The following is a 19,097-nucleotide window of genomic DNA, read 5'->3' as shown; positions in this document are numbered from 1 at the left end:
TAATAAAATTTTACCCATAATACAAAATTAAAAATATATTTATTATGGATATTATTTATTAATTGCAGTAATCAATTCTGTATTAGTTTTATTATTAATTATAAGATGATAAGCAATGTGATCGTATATGTGTAACTTCGCTGAATATAAGAATTCAATAAATCATATATTATAAAATTCATTGTTGCACTACTCATCTATTTTTTGGTTATTTTTATTGTAACTCTGTAATACACAAAACACAATCATTTAAAAAAATATTAAAATCGAATGAAACGAAATATGAATAAATATAATAAATACCTTTTTAGCTATTTCATTAAGATCCTCGCCAATTTGTTTTGTCCGTTTTACCATACTAGTAAATTTACCATTTTCATTTTGTAACAAAATATATGGATGGTCAAATTCTACTTCTTTACCATTTTCCATGACTAATATCTAAAATTAAAAATATTTATTTTAAAAATTAAATATCTAAAAAAAAAAATAATTTTATTGATGATAATATTTCTTAATAATTGAAAATATAATAATAATAAGATAGTAATTTTATATATGAATATACCTTGTCTGAATCTATAATTGTTTGTAATCTATGGGCAATAGTAATTACAGTATAGTCTTTAAATTGTTCTCGTATAGTTTTTTGAATCAACAAATCAGTCCTGCAATGATAAATAATTTATACAAAAATATTAAATTAGCGTTATTTTAAATCATATGTAAAAATAAAACAAAAAAGTGATTTCTGACCGGGGATCAACATTTGCTGTGGCTTCATCCATAACTAAAATATTATTTTTACAAACAATTGCCCGAGCTAAACAAATTAATTGCCTTTGTCCGACGCTGAAATTTGAACCGCCTTCTGATATTGTCGCACTTAATCCATCCGTCAGTCCAGTGACAAATTCTTTCAATTCAACCTGATTGCATATTTAGAAAAACACATAATAAATACACAAAATCTTATGAAATATATGAATGATGGGTACATACTTTTTCTAAAGCTGACCAAAGTGTTTCATCATCACATTCGGAAAATGGATCCAAATTGTGACGCAATGTGCCAGAAAATAGTACTGGCTCTTGGGGTATTATGGATATTTTACTACGAAGTACATGAAGACCTATAGTGCTTGTTTCTATATCGTCAATTTTTACTGAACCCTCTGTAAATGCCATTCTGAAATGAAAGAAAGCCAACTAAGAACATGATAATTTATATTATATGTACATAAAAATAATAATTTGATTTACTGACCTAAACAGTGCGTTAATAATAGAGCTTTTGCCAGAGCCTGATCGGCCCACAATGCCTAGCTTTTCTTTTGGTAATACTTTAAAAGTGAGTTTTTTCAGCACAGTTTTTCCTTTAGGAGAATATCGTAATGATAAGCCGTCAAATTCAATTTTTCCCTTGTAAGGCCAATGCAATAATTGTTCATCTTCAGATTGATGCAATGGTGGTTCTTGTTCCACATCATGATATTCCAAAACTCTAAATTCAGCAGAAAAAATTAAAAACAACAATTCCTTGATGATTTTTTTAGTTAAATATAATGGTATTTTAGCTAAATAACCTTTCAACGCTCGTCATCAAATTTTCTAGTTCTGCAGACTGTCTCAATCCCCACTGCATCATTCCAGTCAATGCAATAGCTTGACTTATCATCAAACCTACATTTCCAGCAGTGATTCCTGATTAAAACAAAATATATGAAAACTATGGAATGGATTAGAATTGAATTGCACAATTTTTTACTGTGTATTCACCTTTTGCTGAATATAGGAAGCTTAAAACAATCGCAGAAATAAATCCTACACACATCAAATCTAACCAAAGCCCAAAAGCTCGGGATGTGCCAAGAAACATGAACCACACAGAACTATGCAAATCTTGATGCGAATCAAACTCTTCCACCAATACTTGTTGAACTCCATAAGCTCGTATTGTAGACAAACCTTTCAGGGATGTGCTTAAATGGGATACTATCGGAGTCCGAGCTAAAATTAAGAAATTATCATTAATCGTTTATTAATTAACTCTATATAATTGACTCAGTGAATACATTGCTTACTTACCTATACCTTCTAATCTTTTTAAGCTTCTGGATGTGTTTATATAATAGCTGCGCATATAAATAAACACTCCAATCATAATTAGAGTTGGAAATAAAAAGTAAGGGTTTACAATTATAATTACTATTAAAATACCAAAAAATTGCAGTCCTATCTAAAATAACACATTATAATAAATAAAAATAAGTTTTACTTGACATTTAAATAAAAGATTATTATTTGAAAATAGGTACTTGTAAAACATCTGATCCAACACGTGTTAAAGCTTCATCTATTAGTCCGACATCTTTGGAGAAACGATTTAGAATACGACCCGATGGAATTGTGTGGAAGACGTACATTGTTGCACGAATCAAAGCTTTGAACATATCATTGTGAAGATTCATTGAAGCCGTCAAAGACATATTAAAATACATCAATGAACGTACTATTGTTACGATTACTAATGCAATTATTGCGCCTAACACAGAAACAAATATGTTAAACCAAAATTTATATAGATATTTACAATTAATTAGAAATGCTAATTATATACTGGAGTATGTAAGGATGTATTCATTCCGTTGTCGAGGTAATTTGTCTGAACTGACATCATCTAAATAAGAATCTGTAGCATTAATTGATTCCATGTCAAATGGATTCAATGTTGTCGCATCATTAATAAGTTGTTGTGTAGAGTTTGGTGAATTTTCAAACAAATTAATTTCTTCGGCATTAACCCTAAAATTTAAAAATTCTGAATTAACGCACATGCAAGTTTGATTAAAATAAATATTGGCAATGTACTGTCGGAGATTGAAGATGATCACGTGAATCAATTTAATCAAAATACAAACATACATACATATGTATGTATATGATTGTATGTACATTGAATTATATTTACCAGGCAGTTATCCATAGATCAGTAAATGATGCCAAAATTTGAGTTAACAAGAATAACATGGAAAGAATGATAAAAAAGATTATAGGACCGCAGGCTGCAATATATGAACGGTATACCCAGTTACTAACTGAGCCGCTTTGTTGAGTCTCCTCATTTTTTTTAATTGATGATTCTTGAAGTTCCATCTGAAATTTTTAAAATGAAATAAAGATTTTTTCAAAACGTGTTTTAAAATGTATGATTAATGAAATATACTGATTCAGTAAGTGAATTTTCTTTAGTTTCTTGTGAAGGATTATCTTCCTCCTCTGTACTTTTAGTTTTAGTTTGAAGTAAGTTTTTAAATGGACTGCAGTTTTCAATTAAATCATTATATGATCCTTCAGCTACAATAAAACCATCACTTAGCATTATTATCTGAAATAATAAAACGGAAGATTATATTGTGTACATACATAAGTAAATTTCAGAATACTATATTTATTAAACTTAAACAAACATGGTCAACTTCTGTTAAATATTGATATTGATGAGTAATAAGCACTCGTGTTTTATTTTTCAAGTATCCCGCAATGCATTCACTAAAAATATGCCTTCCAACATGATTATCGACTGCTGCAAGAGGATCATCTAAAAGATATATATCTGCATTTCTATATGCAGCTCGTGCAAGATTTATCCTTGATTGTTGTCCTGCAATTTTTATAAGCGTTATTCAACATTAAATGTATGTGCAAGTGCTAAAATTTTAAAATACAAAGCTAAATTCCAACCAAAAGAGGAGTAAATAGAAAATATGGACAATGATATGACAGATAAGATAGGTATACATATTTATAAATATAACATATATGGAATTCTATAGTACAAACAGAATGACAAACCATGCAGTGACCCAGACCCATTACAAACCTCCACTGAGCTTAGTGCCTCGTTCTCCAGCAATAGTTTGATCACCATCTTTAAATGTATTAAGATCGCTTTCTAATGCACAATTTCTAATGACTTCATTATAACGAAACCGATCCATTTTAGAACCGAACAAAATATTTTGACAAATTGAACCTAGAATAAATTTCAGTAAAATAATATAATGTTATATACAGCAGATAGCATCATCATCATTTAAAACGTAAGCATAAATTTAAATGTAATTCAGAAATTAAAATTACTATCGAAAATCCAAGAATCTTGAGATGCATATGACATAGTTCCATTGATTATAAATTTTCCACTGAAAATCGGGACTTCATTTAAAAGTGTGTAGAACAATGAACTTTTTCCGGAGCCGACTTCTCCAACAATCGCCACCAAACTGTTGACAAGTACTAATATTTATATATGTCATTTTAAGATAATATAATTATATTTAAATTATTTTAAATACCTTCCAGATTTAATATTCAATGATATATTTGATAAATGTTTTTCAGAACGATTCGTATCCCATGTCATATACACAGTTTCCATAATAATTGCATTATCAAGCAATTTGATTTCTTCCCCTTTTAATAAATCACCAGTTATTTCAAATGGTATATTACCATTTATTTTTTCTGAATGTGCTTGATCTTCGTCAATATTTGGTAATTGATTCCATTTTATTTTTATTTGTTTTTCACCTTTTTTGCCAAAAAATGGAATGACTGTTTCATCGGATTCGTTCAAAATTTCATTCGGAATTTTAGGTTCAAAAATTTCGTTATCTGTATTTAAATCACTAAGTATGGGTGAAAAATTTACTTCTGTACTTAACAAGAATGATTGCAGTCGATTTAAAGTTACTCTAATTTCTGCTGCCATTGCTATAGCTAAAATAATAAAAAAAAACTGATGTATGTAGAATCAATTACAAATGATGATGTATAAATTCACATCAATATTTTGGCCATACCTGTTGGAAATAAAACAGTCAGTGACTGTCTTATAGTATTATAAAATGATGTAACTATAAATACTTTCTCAGCAGTAACGATATTTCCAAATAAAACATATACCAAAATACTACAAAACATTGCAAATCGAGTGCCAAACATTCCAAAAGATAAAATTATTCCTCTTATATATGACATATGTTTTATTTTATTGATTTCCTTTCTATAAAAAACAATATTAAGTTTAATCATATTCATATGCACATAATAATATAATATTATTGGTGAGAGACGATATTATTAGCCTTTAGAGGACGGACTTCATTTTTGAAACGTAAAGACGGAGTGGGATTCCTATATTGAAAACCATTAAGACATACTTTAATATACCTTTTCTGGTATTTTAGCATTATGTAGAGCTACGTTATGAATATGTATTTATATAAAACTTACAAATATATTCAAATGCCAGAAAGAAGAATATAACGAAAAAAATATTTACAAAGCTATTACAAAAATAAACCAAACCAAACTTTTGAGGACCCAACGTACCCCACTCCATTATTTTAAGATTAATTACAATGTATTTTTCGTTGTGTTATACCTTCTAGAGAGTTCTAGCAATTTCGAAAATGGCTTTTCCCAAGCATACATTTTTATAACTTTAATTCCTGATAATATTTCACTCATGAGAAGTAATCGTTCATCAGTTAGAATCATCGCTTTTTCCTTTTCTTGCTTAATTTTTTCACCCAGCCAAACTGTAATTTAATTTATTTTCAATTATTATATTACATATACATGAACGATTGTATTATTTTTATAATAATAAAAAAAAATATAAAGAACTTTACACTTACTTTCTAAGGGAATCATTAACAATAATATTATGATTCCAATAAATGCGGAAATTCCAATTTCATACCACATGAAGACGGATATAATCAATGTTTGAATTGGCGCTACAATTATATAATTCATCAAGACAGTAGAGTAATCAAAACGTCCAACGTCGTTTGATATTAAATTTACAATTTTACCCATTGAAGATTGCTCCAAAGACGATTTTGAAAGTTTTAAAGCCTGGAAAATAAAATTAGTTTTTCTACATATATTCTCCATCCACACACAATATATATATATATATATATATATATATATATATATATATATATATATATATATATATATATATATATATATATATATATATATATATATATATATATATATATATATATATATAATACACAAGTCTAAACCTTTCTATAGATAAGAGAACAGCATCCAATTCTATATTTCATACATGAATGTACTATTGACATCGCACATGGATGTGCTATCATCACATGGAAAAGTGAACAAAGTATTATGCCTACAGCATAAATATAGAACTCATTTGTTGATACGTATTTTTGACCAGGAACATAAAATAAAACTAATTTGCCTAAAAATATAGGTTGAAGTACTCTAAAAAAAAAAAAATATTTTCACATTTAAATTTTCTTCAAATGAAAAATATAATTTGGGTATTAAAATTATAACTAACTTTACTACACATTCAAGTATTAATGTGACCAACAATTGAATGACCAGTAGACGTCCAAAGCATTTAATTAATAATCGAAAAAGACTCGAGGAAGTTGTTTTTAATTGGTTTACCCATATCCTTGAAAATTTATCACCTAAATATGCTGAAATAAATATTTTGATATTAGAAATATTTATATTACATTACGATACATATTTAAAATTTCGAAGTATGTGACGATCAGTCATTTACCCGAAGAGTGTTCATGTAATACTTCATACAAATCGGAAAATTTCAAATCTCTCTTAAAACCAATACTAAATAATTTTGATGTCCATCTATAAAAACAAAAATTAAATCTTATTTCATCATTTTGTTACTATAAAAATAAATTATTTGTTAAATATCACTTACCGAAACAGGGCATACTGAAAAATGTTTGAATTAACACAAGGATTAATTGGTTTTATTTCAGGTATATCATCTTCCATTTTATATAGAAATAGAACTGAAGCAGAAAAACTTTTTTTTTAATCTTCCGGAATGAACTCAACAGAAATTATGAAAACTATCTGTGAGCGCTAGCTATACTATGGACTTCAATGTGCTTATCATAGAGATTATGATTTGTGAACTAGTTTTTTATTTTGTTATCAGCGATAAGTTAAAATGATATTTTTTTCTGTTAAAAAATACTATATATATGTAATTACATATACATATAATATTAAGATAAAAATGATTGGCTATCATTAAATCAATAATAAGCTAGGCTGTGGAGTGTTTAAAAAAAATCTGACTCAGATTATGATACATGTATGTCAGTGGCGTGCGGTCCATGGATGCGGTGGATGCGGCGCATCCCCTATAACTTTAAAAAGCCAAGAGTATTTTTAATAAATATTTGAATTTCGCTTCGATGTATTCTTAGTGATGTACGTGATTATGATGTAGTTTATGAGTATATATATATATATATATATTTCACATATCACGTGTTTTTTGTTACATGATGCATTATATAGGATCTTTTGATAATTTTTATTAAGGATTCGCATAGGCGGGCGGCCGGCCGGCCGGCCACAGGCGAGTGACGCTGGCGAGTAGACGCTGACTGAAGTGCGCCCGCGTCATGGATTCGGAGTCGATACCGATCCCATTTGCGCATGCGCACTATGAGGCTGTCTTATTCGCGCGGACGCGTTGACACTTGTTTAACCTCTACGGTGGATTCGGTTTCTCTGTTTGCTTATCTATTGAGTTTCACTTGGAAGCCGCTGTTGATCGATATTTCCGCACGCTACGCCCCAAGTTATTTATCAAAAAGCTAGCCGATTCATTTCTTTAGACGAAGTTAATCATTTATACTGTAAGTTGGTTATTTTTTACTTTTGAATTAAGTTTTCATTTTAATTAGTTTCGTCTAACTTTATTTTTAGTTTACTGTTCCACTACTTACGAGTTTTCATTATTGCCTTTAATATGGATATCGAAAATAACAATGAGAGTGGACTTGTCGTCGAGATCAATAATAATTGCAATTGTTTAATTGAAAATGTGCTGAAAAGAAGATTTGCTTCTCTCCCATTTAATGAAAAGGAGATTATTGTTAAGAGCCCCAAACCCACACCAATATTAAATATTCAGTCTAAAACAAAAACATTTAAAAGGTATTTTAACACAGAAACATACGAAAAAATTTCATGGATTTGTGGATGTGCTCACTTAACGAAATTATTCTGTTGGCCATGTATTTTATTTTCTCAAGAAGTGAATGTCTGGAGTAAATTTGGATTTTCTGACCTAAACAATTTAAGTAAATCGCGCAAGAGACATGAATGTTCTCAAGCTCACATATGTTCTGCTGCTCAATTTAAAAAATTTGGAAAGGGACCTCGTATAGAAAATTTTTTAAGTGCTCAATTTAAAGCAAATATTGAAATGCACAACAAAGAAGTTACTGCAAATAGATACATTTTGTCGAAATTAATAAGCGCGATCTGTTTTTTAGCAAAACAAGAACAACCTTTACGAGGACATTTTGAACACCAGGAATCGTAAAATAGAGGGAATTATATTGAATTGCTGTATCTGTTGAGTGAATCAGACATAAAATTGAAAACTCATTTAGATAACTCTACGGTGTTTACTGGATTATCGAACCATATACAAAATGACTTGGTATCCGCAATATCAAAAGTCTTGCTAGATGAGATTAAAACTGAAATACGTGCATCAAAATTTGTTTCCATAATTGTGGACGAATCTACAGATATCAGTCGCAAAGCTCAGCTATCTACTATTTTTAGATATGTAGATGAAAACAATGAAATTCAGGAGAGATTAGTTGGATTTGTCGATGTTAGTCCCAATAGAACAGCTAATTCTCTTTTTCAGCACATACGTGAGACCTTGGAAGAATTTGGTTGTTTGGACAAATTAATTGCACAAACGTATGATGGAGCGGCTGTAATGTCCGGGGAGCATAATGGAGTGCAACGAAAAATTCGAGATATTTGTCCTAATTCTTTATTTGTCCATTGTTACGCTCAGAGATTGAATTTAGTTTTGTCGCAATCTGTTAACCATATATCCGGATGCAAACGTTTTTTCAGCCGTATGTTGTCATTTTCAACTTTTTTTTGTAAGTCTTCAAGAAGAATTTCCCTTCTCGATTGTCAAATAAAAAAACGATTTCCCACTGCTGCCCCTACACGATGGAACTACAATAGCAAAATTTTAAATATGGTATTAGAATATCAAACAGAATTAATGGAAATATTTAATCAAATAATTAATGATGAAGACGAATGGGATACTGATGCTGTCATAAATGCTGAAGTCCTTCATCGTTATTTAAAAGAGTTTGAATTCAATTTCAATTTGCATTTATTTTCTGCAATATTTAATTCGGCAGATTTTTTATTTGAAATTTTACAAAAAAAAACCTTTGACATATCGTATTGCGTAAGTGAAATTAAAAAATTTGTAAAATATTTAGATAACAAAAAAGACGATTTTGATTCATTGTGGAACAAAGTAATAACTAAAAATTTTAATAGAAAAAGAAAATATGCTGAATGTGAAGAAGATGTGAAAACAACGTATAAACTTCACTATTCTGAAATTTTAGAAACTCTTTCAGTAAATACAACCAATCGATTTCGAGATATCGAAAATTTAAAATTTCTTTTAATTTTTTTTAACGTCAAAAAATTTAAGGAATATGAAAATAATTTTCCAGATATCCTATTTAAATCACTCCACCTAACTTATGGAAAATAATTTGATTTGATGAAATTAAAAAGCGAATTAATTTACATGTACTCAACGCAAGATTTTCATTTGAAATCTATAAATGACGTAAAGGAATTAATTGTGAAAGATGATCTAATAGAAGTTTTGGAACAAGTATTTAGTTTAATACAATTAATTTGTACGATACCTTCCACGAGCGCATCGGCTGAACGATCATTTTCGACTATGAAAAGAATTAAAACGTTCACCAGAAGTAGTCAAAGTGAAGAAAGACTCTCTGGTCTTACTAAAATTGCAATCGAAAAGAAAATAATGTCAAATTTAAAAAACAATAAAAAATTCTATGATGCGGTTATCGATGAATTTTGTAAAAAGGAACGAAGAATAAAATAAAATTTTAAAAAATAAATTGGTCGGTTTTTTTTTTCAAACAAGAGACAGCATTCCTTGTTTGAAAAGTCACCGCACGCCACTGATATATGTATGTTCTGGCTTCAACTCCGTTTTTAGTTCTGGCTCCAACTCTCACTTCGATTCCGATTCTCAAAACATTTAATTTTTTCTACACATGAAATAAAGAACATTTTCAGGCAAATGCAAACGCAATTTTAACAATTGAATCGTGACCGATGACGGTGGCAGAAGTCCGTCAACGCGGCGTATGTGTATTAGGGGTAATTGGACTATTCGTCACATTGGGGTGGTCACAAAGACAATTTTTGCCATGAAAATCGCGAATACACAATATTTGGCACTCAAGTTCTCGTTACTATGATAGTTATCGTTAGTATGATGGACTTTTCGGCTGCCAGATGTTCCGTTATAGAGATTTTAGTGACTTTGTGACGAGTAATTTGTGACCAGTAATCACCGAACCGTATTAGGATGCGTCACCGTCGGTAAACGGACTACTAGTCATATGTAAACCAGTCACAGGACAACCGGTTGCTCTAGATCGGTCACACGTGATCACCCGTCACACTAAAACTGGGCACACCCTAAAACTGGTCTGGTTTTAGGGTGTGACCAGTTTTAGTATGACGGGTGATCACGTGTGACCGATCTAGAGCGACCGGTTGTCCTGTGACCGGTTCACATTTGACTAGTAATCACCGAACCGTCACCGTCCTGTGGCCGTGCGCGCACTCCCATTACAAACCACGTACGTAAGGTGCATACTTTGGCGCAAATACGATGCGTGCGCGTCAAAGTAGTCGGTGGAAGAGCGCCTTAATACACATGATATTGCGGCGGACTAGTCGGCGGCATAGAGGCGCGCGAGTTACATTCTCGTATGTAATTAGTTTGTAAGCCCGTATCAGTATCAGCCTGTAGCAACAATAATGTCCCCCCACAGCCCCCCCCACAACACACACACTCTTGTCACTTACGTTGAGTCCCATTCTCCAAGTGACGATTTCGATTTTGATTTTGATTTCGATTTTGATTTCGATTCCTTTTTCAGTTCCGGTTCCCGATTCCTTTTTCAATTCCGGATCCCGATTCTTGTTTGCCTTCTTCAATTCCGAATCACGATTACTGTTTCAGTTCCGGTTCCGGAATCCTTTTTCGGTTCCGGTTCCCGACTTTTGAATCAATTCCAGATCCGGATTCCTGTTTCAGTTTCAGTTCCCGGTTATTATTTCAGTTCCGGTTCCCGATTATTGTTTCAATTCTGGATCCGAACTCCTGTTTCACTTCTGGATCCGGATCTCTGTTTCAGTTCCGGATCCGGATTCCTGTTTCAGTTCCGGATTCCGATTATCATTCTGTAGGCATATAGTACAACTGAAATGATCTCATCAGGTCACTGCGACACATATCCAGGAAAGTCATTAACGCATGGCACACGCTCGCCTCGTCAAAAGGTCGACACGTGTTTCTATACACGTGTCTGGGAAACAAAGGAAGAACACACTGAACCCATAAAAACCACGAACTACGTCCAGGCGTATGAACCCATAAAACCGCGCTCGCAGCATAACTAGGGCAGCGCGAGTACCAAGAACAAAAGATGTGCACACGACACACTTCAACCCAAAACGTTTATAAAGCAACGCAGCAACCTCCACCGGCAGAGTGAGCCTCTAGAGTTCAACTAGATCACATCTCCGAAGAAACCTCTTCGTACATACAATAACCATTGTACCAAATTGAACAAAAATAAACGATCCTCTTTCAAACTCAACTGAATTTCCATAGGCCGGGAAACGGTCGAAACCTTTCACTCGACCACCTGTTCTATAATTCATTTCCGGATCCGGGTTCCTGTTTCAGTTCCAGTTCCAATTAATTATTACTATTCGTATTGTAACTTAATTTTAAATCATGTATCAATTTTTTTCCGAAACCATCCGTTGAAATTTCAACGGGCAGAACACTAGTAATATAATATAAATAGAAAAAGATTTTTTGTAACAATAAAACTCGTATGTCCGTATCAACGTGCGAAGTTTATATGTCTAGTCGATAATAGTGAAAATTATGCGAGCAGTTTTCTTGCGACTAACTTTTCTGTGCGACCAATTTTTGTGCGACAAGCATAGAAGTAGAATGCATAGAATCGCTCTTAGCCTCCAAAAATGTTGCCACAAAAACTCTCCGTGGTAGAGTTTGTTCATTGTTTGCTAAACTTCGTCTCTCTCTCTCTCTCTTGTCTTTCTTCTGATTTTCCGTCTCTCTCTTCGATGGCTCGCTTTTAGACGATACTAATGTTAACAATGACCATTCTAGGCATTCTACTTCTATGGCGACGAGGGATCCGCGCGAGCGATTTTCATGCGAGCGGTTATCCTGTTAGCGATTCACATTTGACAAGTAGCCCGTTTACCCGTTTACACATACCGTAATAAAGAAAATAATAAAAAGAGTCGTTGTCGGTTGATTTCTTACGACTCCACGAGTCTTTTGTATTACTATATCTCTCATATCTTGGCTCGTGTGAAATCACGCATTGTGTTACGGACATGGTCGTCAAGATAAAAATTGGTTTCCGGAGATTCGTGAGCATGAGGTGGTGCGAGTGGGAGGGAGCGCGCTTGTTTTAAGGTCGATAGTTCGAGAGGACGAACTCGCGAGTCGCGATGGATTGGATTCATTGCAACTCCTGCTTTCTAAAGCCGCAAACTGGCAGCTCCTATGTCCTCACCAATTGTGGACACATGTTCTGCTCAAAGTGCTGCGACTCTGGTATAAATTTCGATTTATATATGTACATATGTAATTGTCATTATTTCCACATTCAAATTTTTCATGAAAAATTATAAAACAAGTGATATTTTTTACTTCATTATTTTAATAGTTCTATGAAATTTTAAAACTAATTATTGAATTTTGTTACCCGAGCAGATGCAAAAGAAAAACCGTGTACTGTTTGCAATAAAAAATATACATGTATTTCACTCACTGCCGATGTAAGTCTTCATTGTTATTAGTTTAGATTATTGTATTATTATATTATGTTTAACGAATATTTCGACTTTGTGTTTAGACATTACCTGCAAACATGAAAAGTTATTTTACCGATCCAGAAACTTTGGCTTCAACATTAGCTAATGTCATGTGCTTTCAGCACAAACACAGGATGTTTTTGAATGCCCAACTTACTGACTTGGTCGCTAATCATCATAGATCAGATTTTTATATTTTTTACTTGTTTTTTGAATTGAGCATCTTATTTCATAAAGTATTTTATCATTTAAGGATGAAAAGTGTATAAAAGGAAAAGAAGAAGTAAAAAATTTGACAAAACTCATACATGAAGGAAATCGAGAATTCAAAAGATTGAATGTTGAACATTATAAAATGAGATATATTTTGACGGTTGGATTTAATATTGGTAATATTTTATAACTTTTAAGTGTTTTATTGATTATGTAAAAATTTACTATATTTTATTTATCTTGGGTACTTTTATTACTTTATATTAGATGAGGCAGACATGGAATCGTTCATTTCAAAAACTAATGATGAAAGTTTTTCGAGCGAGGTATACAATTATTTCAGCATTGATATTTTAGAAATCGATTATGATATTATAATTTCAATTTATTTTTACATACCTCTTATACGTTTCACTTACGATTACAAGTCTGAAAAAAATTTTACGAAATCAATTTCAAATTTTGTGACACCGTTTCAGGGTTGTAAATGTCCACAGGATGGTACCCCGCCAACAGCCAAGGTATGCATATTATATGTATATATATACAGACATACTTAGAGAATCGTTTTTTTATCAATTACATTTTTATATACATACTATATATTTTGAAAATATGTTTACTTTCAATTTTCAGTGCAATGATTGCGTCCTGAATTATATCCTTATAACACCACCCCCCACGCCTTGTGCCTCTTCTACGCCTTGTGATAATAATAAAATTTAATAGAAATTATGAATGTTTGTTACAACATTGAAATTACATTTTTATTTTTAAATTTCAATGCAAACTTTTATTCAATATTATGTCATATAATTATAAGTGCAATTGGTTTTCCTAGTTAATAAGACAAAATATATATTTTTATTAAAATTTATCCTATATTAATTAATTTAATCAATTAACATTTGTATGTACATACATATTATACATAGATTTATTTAATTACTAGCCAAACTGCCCGGAATTTCTTGGACGGATGTAAATTGGAAGAATTTTTTAACTATGAGATAGTATGTAAGTATGATGGTAAGGTCCGCTCTAAAGTGTAGTCGATCGTTTGCTAGCGGGTTTAATAAATGTGATCGATTGCTAGCAAGTAATTATTTATGTATTATTATTTAAATTTAAATAATTTAATAAAATTAAAATTTTGTATTTATTTAAAATTTAATAAAATAATTATTTTAAATTTAATTTAATACTAATAATTTATTAAATACTAGCTGAACCCGGCATGCGTTGCAATGCCACGACAACGCATGCAATTCCCGTTCACGTTCCTGAGTTAAAGTCGTGGTAATCTGACTTATTCAGCGTTTAACAGCGGAAAAACACAGGCAGCGGACACATTTGAAATTATTCAATTGTTTGTTTATTTTACCCTAAAAACGTAGGTTGTGAGCTGATTTGAAATTATTTGCCATGCAATGCCATCCATTCCCGTTTTTGGGCGATTTTTTTTTACAGAAACCATCGCGGACATGTACGCAATAACTCATGTAAGTTTCATCGCAATTGGTTTAATAAGTTTCAAACATTGATTTTTATATATTTATATATGTAGCTAAATATATTAATTAATTATTTATGTAGTACTTACTAGTTAGTCAGGCCGCACACCAAAGACGCATGCAGCATGCACCTGCAAATGCTTCCACTGTATTTTCTTCACCACATTTAGCACTTATGTATGTACAGTGGTGTAGTACTAAATTTTGAGGTACGCTCGATTTCGTACAATTTTTTTTGCAAATTTTTTTTACAATTTTTACAATACATGTGTAGGCGGGGTAGGTAAGTGTTGACCGTATCCCAGCCTAACGAAACACTGTTGTGCTAGTTTTATAAAGTTTTATTGTTTGCCTATGGTTGTACAAAGGTATGGTATTTGTGGGCAAAAGTATGTCGTTCAGCGGTCTCTGGATATGGTAGAGTGTCGCTGGCTCGGCATTCAGCTATGTTCAGAAGGTCTCTGGATGCGGCAGTGTGTTGCTGGCTCGTTGTTCGGCTATGTTCGGAAGGTCTCTGGATACGGCAGTGTGTTGCTGGCTCGTCCGGCTGGTTGATCTTCCAAGTCCGCGTAGTGTAGTGGTGGCTGGTCAGGAGCTGTATGTCGACGCTTGCTGCTGTGGGTCGACTGGCGTTGTTTGGGTTGTACCTCCTTTTATAGTGTTTCTGGAATCGCCTGACCGATGGTGGTGGTTTGTTGATGCGTAAGAAAGGAATGCACTTTTGTCGAGGCGTAGAATTTTCTGGAACGATTGATGGAAGTGGTTGTTGATGCGTAAGCGCATGTGGTTGTTGATGCGTGAACGAGGAATGCACTTTTGTCGAGGCGTAGAATTTTCTGGAATGATTGGCGCCGTTCCGCTCGATGTGGTTTAATGGTGGCGGCGTGTTTCGACCGTTTTGGTTCCACTCGACTGGTAGGGGCGTTCCGCTTGAGTTTAATATAATGACTGCAGGTGTACGACGTCTGGTTTTCGGGAATGTAGTTTGTTGTTGCGGAATATTCTCGAATGTTTCGATGACGATGACGACGACGAGATTCCTACACATGCATTTTTACATAATTAATTTCGACTCTATTTAAATGACTCTAAGGTCGAAAACGCTACATGCCGGAAGGCTCTTCTTTCTCAGTACTTTTAAAGTTGATTAAAAAGTACTGTTCGGTAAGGACCACGAGAAGGTGGAAGCCCAACACCTTACCAGGAAAGTAAGCAAATGGAAAAGCTTTTTGTTCAGCTATAAAATACGCGGTTCTAAAAACTTTACTGGTTGATACAATTTCCGAGTCATTCATAATATCTAAAATCTTTTCAAAAGGCTGCTCTTTCGAACTTACTATAATTTTTTCAGCGTTAATATGCGCTTTTGATTTCAAATGATCGCCAATTTTTTCTCTCAAAGATGCTAATTTAGCGCTCCTATTGTTTCCGTACGTAGAAATTGAAATCGAGCTCCATTCTTCAGAAATGCTAACTCCTTTAGATTTAAAAGTTTAAAGACTTTTTACATTACAACAAATATCACATCCAATATTTTTAGACTTACATATTAACCAGGGATATTTGCGTTTTTTTTCTTCCCACATCTCCGTACTCCAAACATCTGGCCAGGAAGACACACATATCGCATCACTATCGCTACTATCACTTATTATATTTATACTAACAGATTCTAAATTGATATTATTTTCTTTATTTGATTTTACAGACGCAACACTGTTTTCAGATTCATTTAATTTACTTCGTTTAGCAAAAAAATTTTGTATCGAACATTGCTTTCGTTTTGAAGCCATTTTATTTAAGAAAAATATTTTTACAATTTTAAATCAAAATTAAATACGTATTTTGTAAATGTATAATGCAGAAAAAAATCAATATTCAACATATGGTTAAACTACTTAATGACTAAACATGAATTTTCATTACGACATAAAACTATTTAACACTGTCTCTAAAATATTATTATTATTATTATCACTGTATTATTATTGAATAGCATTAAATTATTAAACAATTAATATATTTTTTGAAATTTAGCAATAACTAGGTTTTTTATTAATTGAAACGATAATTAGGTAAATTCCAAATATCTAAATTGGAGGGTTCGGTGATTATTCCACACAAAGCGATCTCGCAAATGTCACTAAAATTTCGATCACGGAACATCTGGCACCCAAAAGCTCCATCAATCAAAAACTACCCATGCAAAATATTGTACTAACGTGAACTTGAGTGCCAAATATTCCGTATTCGCGATTTTTATGGCAACGATTGCCGTGCGCGCGATCGCAACTTGCGCAATAATCCGTTTATCGAACTATCATACTAACGACAATTTGATATTCATTATTTTCGTAGTAACGTTTTCGTGCGTGCGATTGCAATGTGCGAAATAATCGGTTTACCGATTGGGGAAATAGTACAGTCGTTGTCCATTTATTTTTATTTACAAATGTGTGGCGATCATTGAAAATATTTTCAGTCATGGCCGCATAAAATTTGGTATCGATATTGAGCGTCTGTCAGAGTAAGTGACGTTTAAAATACATATATTTTTATTTCAGTGCAATAATTACCATTAATAATTACCAACGGATTATTAAAAAATCACAATATTTTAAAATAAAAATAATTAATTCTGAATTTTCAACATATTGAAGTAGACATTTTCATAACCTCAACGTCACATTTTCTCGTCCAATCACCATAATTTACGACTGTTTCATGAATTAAATTTAGCACGCAAATTCCTAGTTTTTTGTTCACATTTCTAAATAGACAATTTTACTCAATTATATTTCATTTAATATCTGACTAGATTCTTTAGGATATCTACTTTATAGTCTTTTAAAAGTACTTAAGATTTTTCATCAGGTTACGTCATAACATTATCATATAAATAACCTGAATAAATTAAATTAAAAGCTTTGTAAAACATCAACTATCCCCCTTTTTTCAAATACTGAAATCAAAATAATGCATGACTTTAACATAGGGCTGCCGTACGTCCCGGTAGACTGGAACATGTCCCAGTTTATAGATCTGTGTCCCCATGTCCCGGTCCACGAGTCCGCTGTCCCAGTATTCTATCTAGCTAGTTACTTAGTTAAAAACTACTTAAGAAAAGAAAGTAAATGTGAGAATGCAGAGTTCAAGGACATGTGCTAATGCAAGTGTGATCTTTTCACCGTGCGACCTGCAATTACTTAATCTATACACACAGCTGTGTGAATGGAGCTAGGCTCCAAAATCTGGGGGCGCCAAAATCGTCGTCACAAATTTGAATTTTATATACAAATTTTAAATGAATGCGACAAATTCCTGAATTTTTAAGTGAAATAATAAATGCGAAGATTCTATTGCTGCCCCTTTTGAATGAAAACTTTAAAAAATTGACCATTTAGAAGTTTTTTTATTAATTGATAGATTAAATTTGACAGGAAATAATAAAAAAAATGATGAAAGTATTAAGAATTATTTAGAATATCCACATCGATTGAAATATGTATAAGTAAACCTTAATTGATCAAACTTTTTAACAATCAAAGTAAACTTTAATCGATCAAAAGTTTTTCAAGATCATCAGTGGCTCAGGTTTTCAAGTTATCTATAGTTAAACATTGTACATAAGTATTATTCAGGGCCAAACAAATAAAGAGACATCTATGGACAAATTCAAGATGTTGTAAACGCTGTTAAGATGAAGTTTGACGAATAGGACAGGGTTGCGAATTTGTTGGAACCGTTTTAATGAAATCAGATAAATTGGCGAACTTTGATAGAAAACGATCGGTCTTGGAGTCACATATCCAAGGTCTGGCCAGCAGCATAAAGCCAGAGATAGAACCCGTGACCATACATTACACGCTAACTACGGATCCATGCTGCCGGCTTGTTTACAATTCCAAAATGTCCCGGTCGACGTTTCGACAATCATGTCAGCACTACTTTAATATCATTGAAATAATATTTATTTACTTTTTTCAATATACATATGTATACATTATAAATTACTTGTAATTTAAATCCCATAGATTATTTTTCGGTCCGTTTAAATTTAACAAATAAAAATATTTTTTAAATTTAGAAAGAAAGTACCTTCTGACCATCATACTAGATGTTTAAAATGTACATAATTTTCTTTAAATTTCGACGACTACTTATTTCAATCAATGCATTCAATGAGATGTCAATATCAGTCATATTCTTGATAACAGCCAATGACTTCATCTGATTTTAGTTTTAGAGAGTAAATTGTGGTCATGGGCGATGTCAGTTATGGGATGG

At 32.2% G+C, this 19,097-nt stretch overlaps 3 protein-coding genes across 4 annotated transcripts in view; 2 read left to right on the top strand and 1 right to left on the bottom strand.

Annotated features, from left to right (window-relative positions):
• Window positions 1-41: 41 nt before the first annotated feature.
• Window positions 42-10,943, bottom strand: LOC143911508 (putative multidrug resistance-associated protein lethal(2)03659). Of its 2 annotated transcripts, XM_077430410.1 has the most exons (26): window positions 10,814-10,943; window positions 10,108-10,196; window positions 6,791-6,884; window positions 6,629-6,714; window positions 6,395-6,539; window positions 6,108-6,315; window positions 5,706-5,928; window positions 5,450-5,606; window positions 4,866-5,068; window positions 4,359-4,782; window positions 4,144-4,286; window positions 3,884-4,036; window positions 3,471-3,664; window positions 3,227-3,388; window positions 2,972-3,156; window positions 2,621-2,805; window positions 2,319-2,545; window positions 2,089-2,239; window positions 1,780-2,010; window positions 1,587-1,704; window positions 1,268-1,504; window positions 1,003-1,189; window positions 757-929; window positions 569-668; window positions 304-441; window positions 42-225 (listed from the first exon to the last, which is right to left on the bottom strand). In XM_077430410.1, the coding sequence occupies exons 3-26, from the start codon at window positions 6,865-6,867 to the stop codon at window positions 190-192; spliced, it is 4,143 nt and encodes a 1,380-aa protein (XP_077286536.1). In that variant the 5' UTR covers window positions 6,868-6,884; window positions 10,108-10,196; window positions 10,814-10,943; the 3' UTR covers window positions 42-189. The 2 variants fall into 2 exon arrangements, with proteins under 2 accessions (XP_077286536.1, XP_077286529.1); XM_077430403.1 differs by lacking the exon at window positions 10,108-10,196 and having other exon boundaries at window positions 10,814-10,936.
• Window positions 7,184-14,165, top strand: LOC143911866 (uncharacterized). Its single transcript, XM_077430947.1, has 7 exons — window positions 7,184-7,263; window positions 12,983-13,047; window positions 13,125-13,247; window positions 13,337-13,472; window positions 13,564-13,622; window positions 13,776-13,817; window positions 13,933-14,165. The coding sequence occupies exons 3-7, from the start codon at window positions 13,140-13,142 to the stop codon at window positions 14,020-14,022; spliced, it is 435 nt and encodes a 144-aa protein (XP_077287073.1). The 5' UTR covers window positions 7,184-7,263; window positions 12,983-13,047; window positions 13,125-13,139; the 3' UTR covers window positions 14,023-14,165.
• Window positions 14,166-17,275: 3,110 nt separating this feature from the next.
• Hmgcr (HMG coenzyme A reductase) overlaps window positions 17,276-19,097 on the top strand; it is a 66,692-nt gene continuing 64,870 nt past the window's right edge. The window contains exon 1 of the mRNA XM_077430691.1: window positions 17,276-17,337. The gene's annotated coding sequence lies outside the window, so the exon portion shown is untranslated. The remainder of the gene's footprint in view (window positions 17,338-19,097) is intronic.

Source organism: Arctopsyche grandis, chromosome 1 (assembly GCF_051622035.1).
Source record: "Arctopsyche grandis isolate Sample6627 chromosome 1, ASM5162203v2, whole genome shotgun sequence".
NCBI lineage: Eukaryota > Metazoa > Arthropoda > Insecta > Trichoptera > Hydropsychidae > Arctopsyche > Arctopsyche grandis.
Note: the sequence above shows the minus strand (reverse complement) of the source record. Positions and strands in the feature narration are given on the sequence as shown.

Excerpts from the sequence above, each read along its gene's own strand:
- LOC143911508 (XM_077430410.1), bottom strand. The coding sequence starts at position 6,867 with ATGGAAGATGATATACCTGAAATAAAACCAATTAATCCTTGTGTTAAT. Across the intron at positions 5,607-5,705 it reads GTTAATGATTCCCTTAGAAA|TTTGGCTGGGTGAAAAAATT; the intron begins GTAAGTGTAAAG and ends ATTAAATTACAG. Across the intron at positions 226-303 it reads TTAATGAAATAGCTAAAAAG|AGTTACAATAAAAATAACCA; the intron begins GTATTTATTATA and ends TGTGTATTACAG.
- LOC143911866 (XM_077430947.1), top strand. The coding sequence starts at position 13,140 with ATGAAAAGTTATTTTACCGATCCAGAAACTTTGGCTTCAACATTAGCT. Across the intron at positions 13,473-13,563 it reads GACGGTTGGATTTAATATTG|ATGAGGCAGACATGGAATCG; the intron begins GTAATATTTTAT and ends ACTTTATATTAG. Across the intron at positions 13,818-13,932 it reads GTACCCCGCCAACAGCCAAG|TGCAATGATTGCGTCCTGAA; the intron begins GTATGCATATTA and ends TTCAATTTTCAG.